General features: G+C 45.6%; 2 protein-coding genes across 19 annotated transcripts in view; one reads left to right on the top strand and one right to left on the bottom strand.

Moving 5' to 3' along the window:
• The first annotated feature begins 98 nt into the window (after positions 1–98).
• FAM228A (family with sequence similarity 228 member A) lies at positions 99–19983 on the top strand. Its single transcript, XM_082358454.1, is given in 11 exon segments — positions 99–1151; positions 2928–2996; positions 4251–4262; positions 4264–4443; positions 6390–6470; positions 7808–7895; positions 8014–8170; positions 11107–11251; positions 12904–12906; positions 12908–13299; positions 19850–19983. Coding segments are annotated over 10 exon segments (978 nt in total). The 5' UTR covers positions 99–1079; the 3' UTR covers positions 13079–13299; positions 19850–19983.
• ITSN2 (intersectin 2) overlaps positions 15660–20058 on the bottom strand; it is a gene marked incomplete at its 3' end in the record, with an annotated part of 202961 nt that continues 198562 nt past the window's right edge. For all 18 annotated transcript variants that reach the window (XM_082358413.1, XM_082358415.1, XM_082358408.1 and 15 more), the window contains 4 exons: positions 19817–19899; positions 17076–17159; positions 16453–16626; positions 15660–15946 (listed from right to left, as the gene is read on the bottom strand). In XM_082358413.1, coding sequence (XP_082214539.1) covers positions 15789–15946; positions 16453–16626; positions 17076–17159; positions 19817–19899 — 499 coding nt within the window. The remainder of the gene's footprint in view (positions 15947–16452; positions 16627–17075; positions 17160–19816; positions 19900–20058) is intronic.

Here is a 20058-nt window from a genome sequence, read left to right as displayed (position 1 = left end):
GTATATTGACAGTTATTGCAAATGTATTTCCCCCAGGAGTTAAGAAATGTTGCCTGAAAGATACAATAACAATACTAATAGCTACTTTACTTAGCGCCCATCTCAATTCACTTGCTCTTTCTCTAAATTGTCAGGCACCCTTAAAATCCACACCCACATATTCTCCCCAGGTTTCTCCAACAGTCTTTAGAAAATTTAAAAATTCATTTTGATTACCCACGTGCTGATTCTGAGTCTGCAAAGTTACAAAAATTCATTTTGATTACCCCTCTGGCTCATGTTGAGTTTGACTCCTAGTCACAGAAGACTTAGTAGGACCTGGAGCATAGGAGGAGAGACTTTTGTTTTCCTTAGGTAAAAGGGGCACTAAAAATCAATCCTCGCTTCTACTTGTAGCCCTGGATCATACAGATAAATGGTAAGTTCTCTTTAGGATTAATTTGCATGACCTAAATTTATATATATGTATATTTTTAACTAAAACCTGGGGTGGTGTCGGATTGGACGGTTGAAGGCCCGGCGGTTGAAGGCGCGTCGCGCGGAGGGGCGGGGGTGGTGGCGAGGCTGAGCCGGGGGTGGGGTGGGGGACCGGCTCCTCCTCTCCGCGCCCCCTGTGGAGAGAGGTGTAGGGGGCTTGCGGGAAGAAGGGCTAGGGTCTAAGCGTAGTGCTTTAATTTGTATTTAGAGGAGCTCCCCTTCCCCTCCCAGAACAGTGAGTCGCCGTGCCACTGGCCCCGGAGCGCCCCGAGTGCAGACCCGAGGTGGGGAGCAGAGGGCAGGCCTGCAGCCACCCGCGGCAGCCCCTCGGCGGTGTGACCCAGGGGGGCCCAGCCCTGGGCAGACCCTGAGGCGTTGCCTGATTGGGTCCTTAAGGCCATGGGTCGGGGAGCCTAATCACCCCCTTTTTGAAACAGGTTTAGGGGCCCCGAGGATTTATTTTTTGTTTGTTTTACTTACCGGGTCTACTAAGTGGCAGAGCAAGGATACACTGCTTTCTGAACTCGAAAGACGTCACTTTTTCAACTGTAATCACCTATCTCCTCAATTTACTCTTTCTCCCCTCGGGGATTCTCTTATTTATGGCTGCCACGAAAATGTCCAACTATGATAAACATTTTGGGCCAGAACCCGAGTCAGTTGCTTTGCTGGAGGTAAAATAATGTAGCATTTGGGGGCCGGCTTTGGGTGGTGGGACATAAATCCCTTGAAATTAGGATCTATTGTGTCTTAATCACAGGTTTTCCCAGAACTAGAACAGCGCCTGGCATAGACTTGGCTCTCAAAGAATTCGCCGAATGGGAATGGCCAGGGATCGCATTTGGCCCAGGGTGGTTGTAGTGTTTCCCGTGGTCACCGCAGCGTCAGGACAGCAACAGGGCGGGCTGTGGGTAAACAGCAGTCCCTGAGCTGCCCTGCGGGAGAGGCGGGGGAAGCCAGGTCTGGGCTTGCCAGTTAATTCTTGATTCTCCAGGGTCTGGTAAAGCAATGATTTTCTCATGAAGTCATTATTTTATAGAGAGAAGCTCTTGGATATTTCCTCTATTTTACCCCTTTTACTGTGGTGGCAGTAAGAGTGGTGAGAGAGTGTGTGTGTGCGCGGGCGCGTGTGTGTGCGCATGCACAGAAAGGTGGATTTCCAAAGTGCTGGTAGAAATCATTAACATCTTCCTTATATTTTCTGACAAAATCACCAAGAAGGAGCTATCAAAAACTATTTCCTTAAACGAAAAAAAGGTGATTCAAAAATCTGACAACCAGCAGTGTGTATAACATTTGCTAATAATGTTAATAGGATGGCTAAAAAAAATGTGATTTCTCAAGATGATTGTCTGTATGTTTTTACTTCTTCAGATAAATAGATTGATTTATTCTAAATTTGTGTTGTATTAGGGGAAAACATTTAATTGTTTTACATGATTTTTCAATTTCCATCTTAAAATAAGTGTAAGAAGACTATTTTAAAGCAAGAGTCTGTTTATATTATCAAGAGAGTTGTATTTTGGAGAAGACCCTAGTTAGCTGTCTGAATATCATTTTAGATTTCATGTGAAGCTGTTAAATATATGGGTAAAAATACAACTCTCCCTTTTGAGATTTCTCTTATTCACAGATTTGGTATTTGAGTTTGAGGTTTAGTTTATTTTGATGCACTCATTGTGGCAGAACTGAAAGACGAGCCAGAGATTGAATAACATAGTTTTAAGAACCAGTATCACTTTACACTAGATAATTCTTTAGGTAACAGAATTTCTCTTCCAGATGCTGAATTTTATTTGTCCCTACTTAGTTCTGTAACAGTAAAAGCTGGAAGATCAGTTCATAGTGATCCAAATGAAAAGCCCTAAAGTAAGGATTTACGTGCATCAGCTTTACCCAAACTCATAATGGAAACAGCAAGTCCCTAGATGTAAGACCATCTTGGTCCTCAGCCAGGAGTTCCCAACTAATTGGCTCTGGACCCGTTGAACTAAATCAAACTTCTGTAGTTTTGACTTATAAATAGGTTTTAACTTATAAAGAGACCTAGCAGAAGTCAGGAAACTTCAAGGGCTTTTAAAACATACCTACAGACTGCCTATAAAGAGGCTTCATTTTATAGAGGATCCCTTTAATTAGTAAGCTTTCTTGGTACTTTAAAAATAATGGTGTGATGTAAGGGATTTGATTCAAAATAATCTGGGTGGGGGGCAGGGGAGTGAGTAAGGATTTGGATGAAATAAGATCAACTCTGAGTTGATCATTGTTGAACCTGGGTGATGGGTTCATGTAGAATTGTGTTTGAAAATTTCCGTAATAAAAAGTTACAAAATATGTTTTGAGGTACAGATGTTAGATTTACACTCAGACTATTGGTAAAATACACTGAGTTTTGTCACTGCTTTGTTTCTTCAGGATCTAAATGCTTATATTTAATTCTGTAATTTTAGGCATTGGCTAGAGAAGACATTGATGAAGCTGTATACGCGATATTATTTAGAGAAAATTATGTTGCGAAGGTAAGAGTTGGCTACAGAGAGTGGATTCCAAGTGTGTTCTAGGTAAGCAAGAGTGATACAGAGCAGTGTGGCCAAGAGGATGTTACCATGTTAGAGAGATTCATTTTTCTGGGAGAATGAACCTCCTCTGAATCACCCATTCATACTACATAGATCTGAGATTGTGCCATATCCTTGCAGAATCACTAAGAGGTAGGGAGTCCCAGATCTATCCTTAAGGGATCTGAGAGATTGTTCTAACTGCTCCCCATCTTTGTCCTGGTACTGAATAGAAATTCTTTCCTAAAATTTACCTCTCTCTCATATGTTCCCACATCACAGTGGGAATATGTAAAGCCACGAGAGATGAATTAGTATTTAAGGATAATGACCAATCAGTACTGATCGTCACTATGGAATTAATAATTTTTTTTTCCTAATTTATTTATTTATTTATTTATTTTTGGCTGTGTTGGGTCTTCGTTTCTGTGCGAGGGCTTTCTCTAGTTGCGGCAAGCGGGGGCCACTCACTGTCGCGGCCTCTCTTGTTGCGGAGCACAGGCTCCAGACGCGCAGGCTCAGTAGTTGTGGCTCACGGGCCCAGTTGCTCTGCGGCATGTGGGATCTTCCCAGACCAGGGCTCGAACCCGTGTCCCCTGCATTGGCAGGCAGATTCTCAACTACTGCGCCACCAGGGAAGCCCGGAATTAATAAATTTAAGGAGGTTTTCATCTCAGTGAGAGGGATTGAAATTTGGTATATAATACGTTAACATTTGTACTGTGACTTATGATTTATAAAGGAAGTTTACATATATTCTCATTTGAGCATCAAAAGAGGTAGGTGGGTTTACCCTCCTTTATAAAAGAGTCAGAGAGAGAGAGGTGCTGACGCAAGTCTAGTGCTTTTTCTACCACTTTTATCACAGTCTTTACTGATGATGAAGGCTGGAGACATGGAATGGTGACCAGGGAATGCTTTGAATTCTTAAAAAGAAGCAGGAGTTTTCTGAGTTAGGAGTGGTTTGGATGTGGTTTAATCTGGAGGCACAGTTGTGGTGTAGAACTGTTCATGGGTTCTTTCTGCTCTGTGCTCTCAGGTTCTCTTTCTGAAATTTATACTGTTCTTCAAATATCTTATTCTATGACTTTGCAGCCTGAATGTGCTGAGAGCTTAGGAGTGGGAACAAGTGTTCCCCCCCCACCACTTATTCAAATGAAAATAAATGGAAAACTTCTTAATAATTTGTTTTCCTTGTTTGTATCACTTCCTTAGAGATTGGATACCGTATTTTCAGCATCTGGATGTTTTTAAGGAAAGAAGAAAAGAGTTGTTACATAAAAAATGGACTGAAAATGTTGCAAAGCCTCTTCAGCAGAGAATTATGGAAAAAGTAATTTCATATAAAGGGTTGGAAAACACAAAACAAGAGAATTCTGAATATTTTTTAAAGCACACAAATAAAACGGTATGAGAATTTTTTTTTTTTGGCAGCTTTAGAATCACTGGAGCATGGGGTTTTTATTTTTATTTATTTTATTTATTTATTTTGGCCATGCCACAAGACATGTAGCATGTGGGATCTTAGTTTCCCAGCCAGGGATGGAACCCGTGCCCCCTGCGGTGCAAGCGCGGAGTCTTCACCACTGGACCGCCAGGGAAGCCCCATGAGAGTTTTTTTTTAATGAAGCATTATTTGAAAAGTTGGGTCAGCATTTTCATTGATGCAAAGAGTCTCAAATTTATTTTTGTATCTAAGATGAATTCATGGAACTGTAATACAACCTACTGCATTTTTAGATCTGAAATTCCAGGTAGAGGGAATAGAAGTGTTGATTTGGAACCAGATTTATCAGGAATACTTTTAGGTAAATGTTAATAGAATAACAGTGGCTTAAACCATAAGAACATTTATTCGTTAATAAGAAATAGAGGGATAGGTGGTCTCATGGTGGGTTCTGGCAGCATAACAATGTCATTAGTTATCCAGGTTTTTTCCTGTTGTTCTATTCTGCTATCCTGAATATTTTCAGTTTATGCCCGTCACCCTCACATTTGAAAGCACATTTGGTTGCTTACAGCTCCAGGTATTAGGTCTGTGTTCAAGGCAGGAAGAAAGGGTGAGAAATGATGCCAGGGGGTCCTTTTCTTAACACCTCATCTCATCCTTTGATCAGGAAGCAGAAAGAGTCCCCAGAAGCTCCTAGCAGATTTCCCCTAAGGTCTCATTGGCCATAACTGGGTCACACCCCAAGTCCTAGCTAAAAGCAGAGCCAGGAAAGAGTGTGTCCCTTTCCAATCTCTCTAGTAGGTTGTGGGCGAAGGAGAAGTGGTTTCCATGGCTGTTGATTTAGCCAACCATTAGGTGAAGGGATCACCAGTTTATACCCTCTGTTATTCAGTTTGGTTTTACAAAACAAGAACAAAATTTTGGCTTCTTCTATGGAAGATTTTTCTATTTTAACTTTGAGATCAGGACCCTCTTTTGAAATTAAGGCCTACCTAAATTTCCAGGTATTTAGCAGAGATCTAGAGTAGTTTGACTGGAATGTTAGAGCATTTAGGTATATTTACTGAGCAAAATTTCTGGATGTGTATGTTAACTACTTCTTCCTAAATGCCCTAAGAGACAGAGCTCAAGGTTGAATCCAGGTCACTTTGAAACCAAAGTGCAACGTCTTACAAGTATGCCCAGAAATGTGATCACACAAGTGTAGGATGGGGAAGCCATGCCTTAGAAAAGCCATGCGTTGAAGTCCAAGAGATTTAAAATGACAGTAAATTCAGTGTGAGTCAGCCATGTGAGCTGGCTTCCAAGAAACCATCTGAGCTCTTAGGCTGTATTGAGAGGCAGTGCTTCCAGTGGGAAGCATCAGGCCTAACCTGTCCACCTGGGGATAGTCACCAGTTACAGAACCTTTAGAAGAGGGTGGAGCTGGACAGCACTTCACAGGAGGAAAAGTGGAAAGAAGTACAGCATATTTAGCCCAAGGCAGAGATGATACAAGGGGAAATGAAACCTTTAGTACATATTGTAAAAGGCTGACATGTGGATGAAGGGTAGATGTGTTTTGTGTTGCTTCACGGGGAGAACTGGCAGTGACAAGGCAGACTTCAGCTCTGTCTTAAGGACAAGCTTTCTGGTGGTTAGAATGACCAAGAGAGTACTGCCTAATGCAGCAGAAGGTTCTCAGACAAGGCTAGTGGACGACTTGAGACTAAAAGCTGGATGATTACTTCTCCCAGAAGGTGGTGGACTCACTGCAATCTCAGTTACTTCTGAGGTTTCTTCCAACCCTTTGAATCTATGATTTTATATAAGAAATGGAATAAAGTATTTGGCTTTTTTGAATCTTGCAGAAACACGTTTAAATGTAATGCTTTGCTCTTAAGTGTACTTTTTTTTTTTTAAAGGAAATTATATTTGGAGACTTTTATGATCCTGAAGTATACAGTCCTTTTTATATGACAAAAAAGGACTCAAATTATGGAAAGGTAAGTAAGTTTCTTACTTTTACCTATTTATTCTTAGAAGCTCTGGGGTTGGGGAAAACCTGGTCATTTTAGAAGTCTCACAGTTATTCTGCATTCATTTAAAAAAAATTCACAAAAGCATTTCCTCTGAGTTTTAGATTAGGAACCCAAAGTAATTTCGACTACTTGGGAATTGACATTGTGAAAAAGGCACTTGCATGTGTGTGATAATTCATCCATTCATTCATTCATCCATCCACTCACATTCAGCAAACTGGAAACCCAGGAGGTAGGGGAAGATAAGTGGGCAGTGAGTGTGACGAGAGTGTCACAGAACCAGCACAGGGAGAGCTTCTTTCTAGGGGAGGTGAAAGGAGGGATGCAAGAAAGGCCGCCCAGGGAGCCAGTAGTTGAACTTGGAATGAGTCTTCACATTTTAAACCGACAATATAGGCGTTAAAATTTTGAGATGTAGGTTTCAGGTTTTTTACTCCTGTGTAGCAAAAGTGACCATCTGATAATACTATTCATTAAAAAAATGTGTGTGGCTCTGAAGACAAAAGTGGTTTATTTTTTGCTTCTCCCGGAAACCAAGGCAGATCATGGTTGTGAAGATAGGAAGGTTCTTTTGGCTCTGGGGGACTCACTGTATTGTGTTGGGCAGTCATTATGCTGTCTCCTCATTCAGTGGATGTTGTCCTTGCAAATAGCATTGGGTCAAGGTCAGGTGTGTGGGGAAGTAAACAAGGGGAAATAGTCCCTCTGTCTAAAGCCTATACTTAGGATGGGGGAGGAGAAAATCACCTTCCTCCACGACCTCTGTAGCTGGTCCCTGACCCTCAGCACACTGATGTTCTCCTGCCCCGCGGTTCTCACGGGCCCTTAGAGACCAGTGGTCAGCCCCCAAGGGGGCGCTCTTCCTCCCAAGCCGGCTTAGGGCTCTGCCTTGTGCTCCTAAAGCACCCGAGCTGACGCCTCTCATGACAAGGTGGTCGTTGTCTATGACTTGTCTGTTCTAGACTGAGAGATCCCCAAGGACAGGACCTTGCTGGGATGCAGCACATGGTGGCATTAGCAGATATTTGTTGACTGATGCAGTGATACTGTAGAACTCTGAACAGGAGTATGTGTCTTCTCTTTGGGTGGCCCTTGCTCCATTCAGCCACTTAAGGCTCAGTGAAATATCCTAGTGTGAGGCAGCTGGCATTTACGCTTCCCTTGCTCTGTATGACGTTATTCCTGGGTCCTTATTCTCAGCCAAGTTGGTGTAGAGTAAGGCCACACTCGAATGCTTCAGACAGATTTAAAATGCTTAATACAAACTGTACTTGGGTCCTCAAAGAGTCATTTTCTCGCAGGTTACGGTCCCACCGTTCTGTGATCCTCTGTTTAGAAGACAGCAAGAGTTGGATGAAGAGCGGAGGGCTGTTTTTCAGTACAAGACGGGTACTTTGTGATCATGGGGCTTTGTCTTTAGAGACTTCAATTGTCAAGTGATTTCCTACCCCAAGAGTGACTGGAGTTGACTTTAAGAGTGTTGATTTAGATTTTTATCTTCCTGTAGGAAAACGATGTTCCTTAAGAGAATTTAAAGAACTAGAGAAGGCCAGGCAGTATGCCAGATTGCCCCAGCTGACGTTCAGTCTCCACAGAGTGGTTCCAAAAGAGCAGCCCAAAGCTTCTGCAAGGCCTGTGGGAAGCAAAACTCGTAGCAAATGCAGGTAAAGGTCTTTTTGCTGTGTCCATAGTTTTGCCTTTTACAGAACGTCATATATTTGGAATCACACAGTATGTAGCCTTTTCAAGATTTTACTTTCATTCTTAAAGGCTGTTCTCACAGGATTAAGAATGTTAGGTTGGCAGATATTTTCTTTCAACATATATTATATCCCCCTGTCTTTTGCTCTTTCAATTGCCCATCCTACTGTTGTTCCTTTGAAGATAATTGTCTTTTTCTCTTGATGCCTTTAAGATTTTCTTGTTGTCTTTGATTTTAGTAGCTTTCCATGATGTTTCTAGATGCGGATTTCTTTTTATTTATCCTACTCAGGATTCATGGGTCTTTTTGTATCTGTAAAGTGATATCTTCAATCAGTTCTGGGAAGTTCTCATTCATTTTCTCTTTGATTGTTACCTCTGCCATATTCTCTCTCTACTTTGTTTCTGGTACTCCAGTTAAACGTATTTTACATTTTCTCATTGTACTCCCTGTCTTTTACCCTTTCTTGTGTATTTCCCATCCTTTTTGTTGCCCCATATTTGATACTAGGTATTTTTACTAATTATCTCTTCAGTTGTGTCTAATAATCTGTTGTTAAACCCACCCACTGAGTTCTTATTTTCAATTGTTTTATTTTTATAGTTCTAGCGTTTTATTTGGTTCTTTTTCAGATGGGTTTTGGGGAAGGCTGTCTATACTCAGGGCCTGGAGGGACCTATTTCAAGTGCCCTTGTTTGACTCCCCCCTCCCCAGGGTGGGGTGGTGTTCAGAACAAGGTTGACTACTCACCTTCCAGGACAGCACCAGGCCTGGGAGGAAAGATCCACCAAAGGTATGCCGGGGGCATGGAGGAGTCAGTCCCTGCTACCTGATGTTGGCCAAAGCTCCCAGGGCACAGAGTAGCCAGAGATTGCCAGCTCATTCTGGAAGGGCTCTTTCCTCTCTGGAATTGTTTACACTGCTGTCCAAAGACTTTAAAATATGAATTTTGTGGGGCTGGGAGGAGGTGAATTCTTTTTATTTTTCTCTAGTTTTTGCAGCAGGAATGTTAGTCTGTGCAGACTTCTAAATTCTCCAAAAAAAAAAAAAAAAAAAAAAAACAGAGAAAGAAAGAGAGAAAGAGAAAGAAAAAAAAGAAAAAGTCCTGTTGTGTTTTCTTGGTGTTTCCTTTTTATCCCCCATCCTGAGTTTTGCTGGAATGAACAACACTACTTTGTTTCTGTTTTCTTGTGATCTGGAAGTTTTATGTTCTATTTCTGGTTTCATGGTTTCTTTATCAATTTTCACAAATATTTTTATTTAAATGTCAATAATTATATAACTCCCCATCCCCTAACAAGACAAAGACTTTATATTGCTTTATTTCCTCATCTCCCTTCTCTGGCTCCTCAGCCTTTATAGATGGTCATAGCTCCTTAACTGGTATTCTGCCCTTGGGTCTGTCTCTTATGATGGACTCTCTACCTCTCCATCTTTTTGAAGTGATCACCCCTCCCCAACAGAAAACCCTTCAGTAGCTTCCCATAACCCTTCCAATAATGTCCAGACTCAACATAGCACATAAGGTGCCCTCTGAGCCCTGCCACCGTTTCTGGCTTCTTCTAAAAAATCCCCACTCCCCAAAGAAAAGTAATATACTAAAGCACAGAAATATCTGGGTCAAGTCAGCACTTGAGAGGATTATCACACGATGATGTACCTCTACCTCCCCCATTTGCCTCTTGCCTCTGGCCTCTGCAGGAAGCCCCTTGAGGGCAGGGGCTGCTAACTTATCTTGGTGCTCCCAGCACTTAGCTGGAACATTGTAGATGATGAGTAAATGCTTGTGGGATGAATGAATGAAGGAAGGAAGGAAGGAAGGAAGGAATGGAGGAATGAAGGAGGAGGTGATTTCTCTAGATGGGCCTGGGCTTCCCAGGGCAGGAGTGGAGACAGCCCTGGGAAACATTCTGAGAGGACACTCCTGGAGGTGCCTCAGGTGGCTGTTCAATAAAGTAAGAAAAGGACTTAAGAGCAAGGTGGCTATGTTAGAGACAGTTTGATTACAAAAAGCAGAGTCCTTCTCAAGTTAAAAAAAAAGGCAAGGGGGCCTGGGTATGTTAGAAAGCATCAGTCTGTCATGGAAGCCACAGTCAGTGTCTCTGTCTGTTCAGGCTGCTATAACAGGATACGAGACTGGGTGGCTTATAAATGACAGAAATATATTTCTCTCAGTTGTGGAGGCAGGGAAATCCAAGATCAAGGTGCCGGCAGATTCAGTGTCTGGTAAGGACCTGCTTTCTGGTTCACACTGTGGAAGGGGTGAGGGAACTCTCTTAGGCCTGTTTTATAAGGTCACTAATCCCATTTATGAGGTCTCTGCCCTCATGACCTAATCACCTCCCAAACGCCTCACCTCCTAATAACATCACATTGGGGGTTGTGTTTCAACATCTGAATTTTGGGGGGACACAAACATTCAGACCATAGCAGTCAGGAAGATAGGCCACTTGAGGGACCACGAGGCCGGTCCTTTCCTCTTTGGGACTATGTGGCATTCGTCATAGCTTCTCTTTGTGAACCTGCTTCCTTTCTCTTTCTCTGCTTTCTTGTGCATGTCCTGGAAAATGGGTGCCCTGGTCCTGCCTTTCTGCTCTGAGCCCTCTAAGGCTGCCTGGAGCCCCTCTGTCCCAGTTACAACTCTAGGGACTGAGGCTCTGGGCCAGGTGCCTCAGCCACAGCCTGAGACGGTCATATGACTTACTGCCTAAGAGTGGCATCAGCAGAGGTGTGGGTGGGGCAGACTGATTGATTGACAGCTACCAAGTGATGTTTTCTCAGTCTCTCTTTTTCATAAAGTGAGTGTTGAGTTCATTAACTTAATTTTCAGACAGTTATTGAATGGTACAATTCTGTTTATACTGAGTTAAGATAAATTTTTTCTGCTTTTCTTTGCAGTCCTGAAAAACTTGTCTGTGCAGAAGAAAAATATCTGCCTGATAAAGAGAAAACGACTAGTGACCTAAGTCAGACTGTTTTTGAAAGGCAGTTTTATTCCTCGAAGCTTGGCCAGGAGAGTAAAAAGCATGAAAAGAAGAGTCTGGTGAGCAGAGATCTGGGGGGGAACAGGGCTGGGATGGCAGAGTTGTGTAACATCCGACAGATAGCAAGCAGAGTCCAGAATCCATTGACAAATCCCTTCCTCTCGGACAGACTCCGAGGGCAGAACAGGCAGTAGTAGCCAAAGAAGGGAGTGAGAGAGAGAGGAGCCAGAAGGAGGATTTATTTCATGCAGAAGTGGTGGGGTCTCTTCTGGGCTCAGTACTGCTGCATGGACAGGCACCCTTCAGCAGGAGAGCCTTGGGTGAAGACACTGAGAAAGGAGATTGTGGGACCCCGGACCCCACTTCTGGGGGACAGATTGTGCCCTTCATAAGGTGGGGGAAAACGTGGCCAGAGGGGATCTTCCCTCTAAGATATCCTCAGCTCTTTTTTTCTGAGTTTTTGCTCTCCTGCCATTTTCCTACCATTTACTGCTTATTACATCCAAACCAGACCAAAAATTTTGTTCTCCATAGTTTGGTCACAGTAGGTGGGAATCTTTTGAAATGAAATTTATACGAAAAAAAAATTAGGGCAAAATGATAGTTTATATATATGAAAGGCCTTTACATGAAGGAAATTTCCACGCACAGATTTCCTACCTAGAGCTCACACCCCGGTTGGCACAGCTGACAGCTCACGGTCTATTTCCCCTTCCATCCTCTCTCCCACACCCTGTACCCTAAAGCCTGAGGGTTAGGACGCTTCCAGGGAAGGCTTCGGGCACTTGGTAGGTAGTGGGTTCCTGCCATTCTGAGCGAACTGTAGATTTTTGCGTCTCTCCTTTCACTCACCAGCCTGGCTCCTTCCCTCCACCACACACAAAGCGTGGGGGGCTGTCCTTCTCTCTAGCTTGAAAACCTTGTTAGATAGGTATTTTGTGACCCAACTCCTACCCAGTCCCGTTGTTCTCCTGTCTGTCCAGAGAGAAACGGATGCCTCTTATGTGGTAAGTTACCTCTGAGCGTAATTCTATCTGAGAGCACGGGGAGCCAGCCCCTCAGTCAGGTTTGAACGTGACTGTGGTCAGCCAGGCCCTTACGGTAGGGCAGCCTAACTGTTGCTCCCAAGAGATCAGAAAGTGGAGTGTGGGTTACGTACACTGGAAGTTTATTTTTTGCTCCCGTACCAGAGCTGGTGGGTCAGCAGGTTGGCAGGCCGTCCCTCTTTCATGCAGTCTTTCGGGCGCCTGGCTGAAGGAACGTTTCTCATCTCCAGCACTTGGCTGCCAAGCTTGCCCCAGGAACTCATTCCTGTCAACCTGAAAAGGGAAGAGGTCATGGAGGAGGTCTGCCCTGGGGGTGTAGGTGGGCCCCCAGGACCAAGTCACAAGGCGGCCCCTAACTGCAGGGGGCAGGGGGTGCTGGGAAGAGTAGTCCCTGCTGCTCAGAGCACAGTGGCAGGGAGAGCTGGCGTCTCATGGACAGCTGGTCACCTCTGCCACGCCACAGAAAGTTAGTGCTGTGTGGAGTCCAGAGACACGGGAAGCCCTGTCTGAGAGGTGCAGACCCCAGACAGAGTGAGGCTAAGGTGAGGGGAGGGCTGGCTGGGAAGCTGCCTGGAAGATGAGTGTCAGTTGGAATCAGCCGGGAAGTTCCTCCCTGTCCCGTGAGCCCCTCTACCCCACCCTACACTCAGCTCTTCTGTCAATAGGTTTTTAGGAACCAGACGGCCCAGACCCAGATCCTGGGCAGCTGGGGAAGGCCAGCAGAGGCGGGGGTCACAGCCCGTGGAAGGAAGAGTGATGACAGCAGAGGTCCTGGGGCGGCACCTGGCCACCCCCGTAACTGCGCCCCATAAGGGGCTGTTTGTAACAAAGCTTTGCTGACCTTTACTTTGCAGTGTCTCTACAACAGTTAAAATGCTGCCAACATTTTTTCTCTCCAGAAGTGGAAAAACAGAAGAAAGAAATAGAAAGTAGAAGATCAGCAGTTTGCTTTGCTCAGTGCAGCTCAGCCTGACCAGCCAGACTTTCCCTAAATTGAGGAATTATCCAAATAATAAGTTGCTGTTTATTGAGCTCTCCTTGTCAATCAGGAACTCTGTGAGGTACTGTGTATTCATTTAAAAAATTTCCCAGCAAGGTAGTATTATCACCTCCCATTACACAAAGCTCAGAGGTTTGGTAACTTGCTCCAGGTCAGCTGCACGGTTTGAAAGTGGCGGTGTTCTCTATCCCACGTCCAGTCCCTCTGGTGCCAAAGCACACGGTTATTCACCAGGGTGCACGCTCTCCTCGAAGCCACTCAGACTTTGTGATGTTAGACTGCTCAGAATTTGGGTCCCCTTTCAGAGGGTGGAGCTGTCCCGCTTGCCCGCCTGGGCACCCTGATCCTGTAGAGCACAGGAGGGGCCTGCTGGGCCCTCCTCCAGCCACTCAGTCCTTCCCCCGGAGGGGTAGGTAGTGTAAGGTAGTCCCTTCCTCGCCCTTCAGAAATCAGGCTCCCGTTTTTGTCAGGAGAGAATGTGATTTCTTAAGGAGCAGTGCCATGTTCCTCCATCAAAGGGGGTGACTGGAGTTGCTGGAAGCACTGCCATTAACTATCCTCTGTAACTTCGTAGTTGTCTGACTCACCTCTTGCAGTCTCCTCTGTCCTAAGTCCCACAAGAACGCTAACATATCTAGACATGGAGACATGGCACTAGCCACAGTTCATCCCAGTGAGGAAGTCCCACAGTCCCAGGAAAGGCTTATCCTATAGCTATTGTCACAGGTAACCCCAGGACTGGTTTTAAGCCTGACCCATCAGTGGCAGCTGTATGCTTTGAAAGTCAGCTGGTCAGAGGCAGACTTGTGAACATCAGCCCACAGCTGCCTCCGTAACCAACACAGCTCGGGTCTCAGAACCCTGTAGAAGATCAGCAGTTTGCTTTGCTCGGTGCGGCTGAGCCTGAGCCTGAGCAGCCAGACTTTCCCTAAATTGAGCAACATTCTTAGTTGTCTGGGTTCGGATATTGAGTGTCTCTTCCTTTGACACGGGCATATTTCTTTTAGGTCTGTGTTTTAGCCCATCAGTGCCCAGGGTCAATACCTGGAATGATGGATTTTTTTTCCTTGAATATTCTGAATTGTTTTCCAGTTTTTCTTTGTCCAGTGATTATGTTTAGGCAGAAACAGGGGCTATGGTGGGGGGACATTTGAATCTTTCCTTCTAGCTGCTAGAGAACACCTGCTCCCTGAGAAATCAGGGCTTCTGCAGCCTGTGTGATTCCTTCCAAAAGGCAGATCTTTTCCCAGTTGTACTCATTAACCCAAGGATTTAGTGCGTAAGAAAGACCTTATTTTTATCAGTGTTCAAGACAGAGTCCACATTTCAAAATCCAGAGGCTGAGTAAACAGCTCTGACAGGTGTGGATGTGTCTCTGACAGCACAGGGGCAGGGGGAGGGAGACAGGTGCTTCTGGAGCTGGAGGGGCTGAGGGACCTGTTGATGATCTTTAATAGTTGTGCATTTTCTTCACGGCTAAGCTACCCCTGAGGTGTCTACTCAGCCAGGCAAACAGAGGCACTCAAAAGGGAACGCTCTAGCTCCCACAGAGATCATCCATTCTAGCCATCAAAGAAACCAAGCCCCAGAAACAGTAGGTCAAGTGACCAGAGTCACAGAGCAAGTCAATGGCAGTCAGTCAAGACGAGGCTCTGGGGTCTCCTGACTACTCCCCTGCTACATTCTGTCCTTGGTTTTTCTCACTATTGCAGAAAGGAGATTTGGATTCATTACAAGCAACCCCTGAAATTACCTTTTAAAAGCCTTTCACATAGAAAGTAAATCAGTCAGGCTTTGAAGTTACATTCATAAACTTATATTTTTATTCTTTCTGTACATATTGGCAATGATAAAGCTTAAAGATGCATGTCCTATGACATGCAAAAACAAGGAATTTACATAAATAATTTATACTTCAGAAAATTAACGTTGAAAAATATTTTCCGCGTCATTAGAGTTCACAGTATTTAAAGTAAATCAAGCTTTTCCCCTTAGATTTCAAACTATATTGTCTCAGCAGAGAATGATAAAATCTAATCAGGAATAAAATGATCAAGTTCTGTTTTTATTCAGTGCACAAGTGGACACTATTTCCGTAATCATCAGGCTGTTCCCACGCTGAGGCTGCAGCATTTCTTCCCAGTCCTTCACCTCCTGAGTGGCTGTGACCCAGCGGAGGTCACGTGGTGTGGAATGGTTACAGCGTCACCCAAACCACCCACAGTGGACACATTCAACCAAGTGGTAACGTCTGGTGGTCTGATGCCTCATTTCCACATAATACTTTTTATAGCCCTGAAAATGGAAATCCTGGCATCTAAACACAGCCGAACATGTTAACACTAATACAAGGCACTGTGCTATGGGGTTTGGTTTATTTATAGGGAAGGTCATGTTTGCATAGATTGCTAGCCATTTAGTGTGCAATAAAATAGAGGCCCCAGCACGCGTGGCCTTGTGATGGATGAAGCGGCGTGACGCTCCGCCAGCTCAGGGACAGCACCGGCTATCTTCTCCAGCCCCAGCCTAGTGAGCAGATCCCTAAGGCCCCTACAGGACGGTTTTTTGCTCAAAAAGCTGCAGGTCAAAGCGGACCCAGACCTCCCCAGTGGGGACCTCATGCAGCAGGAGTCGGCGGGTTGTAGGGCCTTTGCTTTCCTGTTCTGTTCGAATTTTTGCCACTGGAACTTCAGTGCGACCCAGGAAATCTGGTGAATAGACAAGTGAGAGTCAAAAGTCTTGTTAAAAAACTGTTAAAAAAAACTATCACAGAAGGAGTGTCTGAAACAGGATTCATAAAACTTTCAAATTCAAAACAAGTAGCTTCTTTTGGTGAATGGCTGTTGGATACTGTGAGTGGACGGATGCAGAACAAGGGGTTTGTGTGAGGGAGACTCAGACTGCTGGGAAGCCGAGCCTCCTTGGTCAGGGAATGGCTCACCCATTCAGTAGGTGCCAGGAGCACAGCGTTTCCATTAGGTAAGCAGGGGTGACTGGGGTCAAAGACCAGAAACACACCTGAGGCCAGCCCCCTTTCCCCTGAGAAGGTACCCCACCTGCAGCCACTGAGAGCTGCTGAGGACCATGGCCTGTGTCACTGCCCTTAGGTGTCTTGGGGTGAAAACAAGGCTGAGCACCCTGCTTCCAGACCCCAGATCCTAGAGTACGGGGGAAACTTCATATCCCCGCCCCCACCCCCCGAGTTATACTTTACCATCTGGTGAAAACTGGTCTCTGTCGAACATGGTAAGACACAGCACATCCTGATAAAGATCCTTAATAAAGAACTGGCAGTTAAAATTCCACTTGGGATTCAGTGTGTCCTGAAGGGTTCTGGTGGTGTAGCTCTGGGAGCCCATGCTGATTTCACAGTATGGATTGCTCTTTCCTGAACAAAAACAAACCAGTATACATGTGGCATGTGACAGTAGGGCCTCCTTTGAGCAGAAGCAGGATCTAAACAGATGTTTCTCTCTCGACCATGGCCGCAGGGGTCACTGCCTGAGGGTCTGCATCTGCCTTGTGGTCTCTGTTCCCAGTGCTGACAGCATCATAAACCTGGGGAGGGACTGACTGTGGGGGCTCGGACGCCAGGGCTGCTCCCCATGAGCATGTGTCAGTGCAGCTTGCTTCCTGCGTTCTCCACTCAGAAGCACTGAGGAAGGAGGCATCGGTATTTACTGGGAAACTAGCGTGATGATAATATTGGTCCAATAACCATTTTAGAGGCACTGGAAATACTGACTTTTTAAAAGTGTCCCGTTATTCAATGTTCAGAAGAGTCATCAGCAAAGAGCAGGGTAGTTACCACACCAGTTGAATGAAAGAAGCATTTACCATTTGGTTTACAGGCTTTTAGTTCTGTAGCTTCAATGACATGCACCATCAGACGCCCGATGCCTGAAGACTTTTGAGAGCGAGCTACAAAAGAGGAAGACGAGTGATGTTAATTTCTTCTCTGAGAATGCAGACAGCACAGTGATGACGCTAAGCTCTAGATACTCACAGTCTGTCTTTCTGACCAGCGCCAGCACTCCTCAGCCTCACCTGCCACTGAACTGGGCCTGGCAGCATCTGGCGGCTCTGTGACTTGGCCCAGGCTGTGTCGCCTGCTGGGGTACCTCGCCACCATCTCTGCCCATCTGCATCCTACACATCCTTCAACATGCAGGTCCAATCTCGCCTCCCGGATCCCTTCCCTCCTCTGTGCATCCCATAGCCTGCTGGGTCTGAACTTCTGTGTCAGTCCATCCCCTCTGTCAGGAGGGGCCATGGCACAGCACAGATTGTTTACTCATCCTTGTATTAACCCCTCAACTGCCTAGCAAGAAGTAATAGTAATAACATCATCATACATTATATTCATTCAGCACTTAAAAGCAGCTAATATTTATTGGATACTTACTTTGTGTTAGGCATGTGCTCGACTTTTACATAAGTTACATTATGTAAACTGCACATTTACTCTACAAGATAGCTCTTTATAACTGCCATTGTCATATATGAGAAAACTGAGTCTTAGAAATGACTATAACATGCTTATGTCACAGAGCTTCTAAATGGCAAAGTCAAAACTTAAAACATCAGATACCAAAGGCCACGTTCTTTTTTTAGAATTTATTTTTAATTATTATTTTTTTTGGCTGTGCTGCGTGGTATGTGGGATCTTAGTTCCCCAACCAGGGATTGAACCCGTGCCCCCTGCAGTGGAAGTGGACTGGACCACCAGGGAAGTCCTCAAAGTCTACTTTCTTAACTGCTCACCGTAATTCCAATTACATGTAAACACTTTAGCTTATAAACTTTTACTTAAGACCTTATTCTATTTAAGGAGGTACTCAGAAACACTTTTAATATGGAGAGAAATGAGTTAGTGAACTCAGATTATCTTGGTAACTATAAAGTTAGTTAAGCAGGGTTTGCCCTTAGGGGTTTAAAAACTAACAGAAAAGCTGCTTGGTGAGCTACTGACTTTTCAAAGCTCAGGGCAAGTAGAACCTTCTCTGTGAGAAGTGGCCCACCCCTTGTATGTGCCCACCCGCCCAGCAGGCACTTGCATTCAGTTCCCCTTGAAGGCAGGGCTGGGCCATATTCATTTTGTAGGCCCAGTTAAGCCTAGCACAGGGCCTGGCACAGAGTAAGTAAGAAATGTCTAAAGAATGGAACACATGGAAAGTGCATAACAATATGTACAGATAATGGTGTTAAGCAAAACTAATAAAGAAAAACTTTGATTTATCTTCGACCAATTAGATCATTATATGCTTTCTGAAAAGATTCAATCATTGATTTTTCAATAGCATGCCTTTAAAGTACCATTAAGATAAGATTCAATTAGCAAAAGCCAATTTACACGTACCTTTCAGGAGTATATAACAAAATAAGGGAAACCTGAGTTAAAAAACAAAGAGCTGCAACTCCAGCAGCCAGGAACCTAAGTGGGAGGACTCTGGAACCTAAGTGGGAGGACTCTGGTCAGGGAAGGGCCTCGTGCCATAGCCTGGTGGGAGACTGGAGGCTCTTAATAGGGCTGTGCCACCAGGAGAGGACAAGACTATGCATATGGGGAAGAGAACCATGGAGAGAACATGAGGGACTCAGCAACTATCTAGAGATGCGGGGGGAAGGGAGTGGTCAGAGAGCACATTTCCAGTGTGCGCCCAAGGACAATAACTACCGTCCACTGAGATTCTCGGGAGGAGCTACTTCTGGAAGGAGGTTAATCCCATGGGAGGAGTGGTGCAGGGGAGAGCAGGGGCTGCAGGGACAGCAGGCCAGCTGTGACCGCTGAAGCTGGGGTGACATTAGGGAGAGAGGCTCAGAACTCCCGGGGTACGGTGGGAGGAAGCAGAGCTAGGAAGGAGATGATGAAAGAAGATCTGATGGTTAGAAGGACCCTCAGGGGTGTCATGGGGTCCGGGGGAGGGAGGGGCCTCAATTTCCTGCTGTTGGGGAAAGCGAGCCAAGTTGTTGGGGGTGGTCACTGACGTCGTGTGAGCAAGCCATTCGCACAGAGTGATGGGACAGCAAGCGGGGTGAAGGGTTCTGAGTGTGGGGTCCCGGCCCCAGTGCTTGGAGAGGGAGGCTGGCTGGACCTGGAGGAGGGCTGGGGTAGAGGCTGGGTGGGGGGGGAGGAGGAGCAGAGTGTGGATGAGCTGAGGGGAAACAGGCCGTAGAAGTGAAGTTTGATGGAGCAAAATGGACCAAGCAGAGGCGGGGCTGGTTATGCAAAGGACAGACCCCTCCTCCTGGAAACAGGAGTGAAGAGCGTGTGTGGGGCGGAGGGACAGAGACTTTGCCACAGAGAGAAGGGAGGTCCCAGGGCTCGCACTGGATGACCCCCGTCTGTGTAGGGGGCAGTGGGGGGAGGGCTCAGGGAGGCCCCCAGGAGGTTTGAAACGCCTGCAGGAGGCCAGCGGGCTCTGCCGAGCTCGCTCGCGGCAAGTCTGGTCTTTCAGGCTGTCCCTGTTTATCCCCTCACTGCAGGAGCAGCAGCCTGTGCCCTGAAGCCGGGACCCCGCCCAGTGCCCAGGGCCCCCTGGTGGCTGGTTCCAACCCTCCCAGGCACCCCCGACTACCTTGATAAGCCTTCTCCCGTTTCTTCTTTTCAGTGTCGATGTACTGCTCAGATGCCGCCTTGATCTTCTGGACCCAGGCCGTCCTGGAGGAGAAGCAGAGAGCGCCATCGGGCAGATTTCTCACACGTCTTACAGGTCCACCAGGAGCCCCAGAGCTCTGTGCTCGCTAACCTTGGCTTTGAGAAGTTCCCAATCATAGACTTCACAGTAATTCAACTGAAGGACTTGTTTGCTAATTGAGG

The sequence above is a fragment of the Balaenoptera borealis genome (genome assembly GCF_965194805.1).
Source record: "Balaenoptera borealis genome assembly, chromosome: 15".
In the NCBI taxonomy this organism is placed as follows: Eukaryota; Metazoa; Chordata; class Mammalia; order Artiodactyla; family Balaenopteridae; genus Balaenoptera; species Balaenoptera borealis.
The sequence above is the reverse complement of the archived record's forward strand: the minus strand, read 5'-3'. Positions and strand labels throughout refer to the sequence as shown.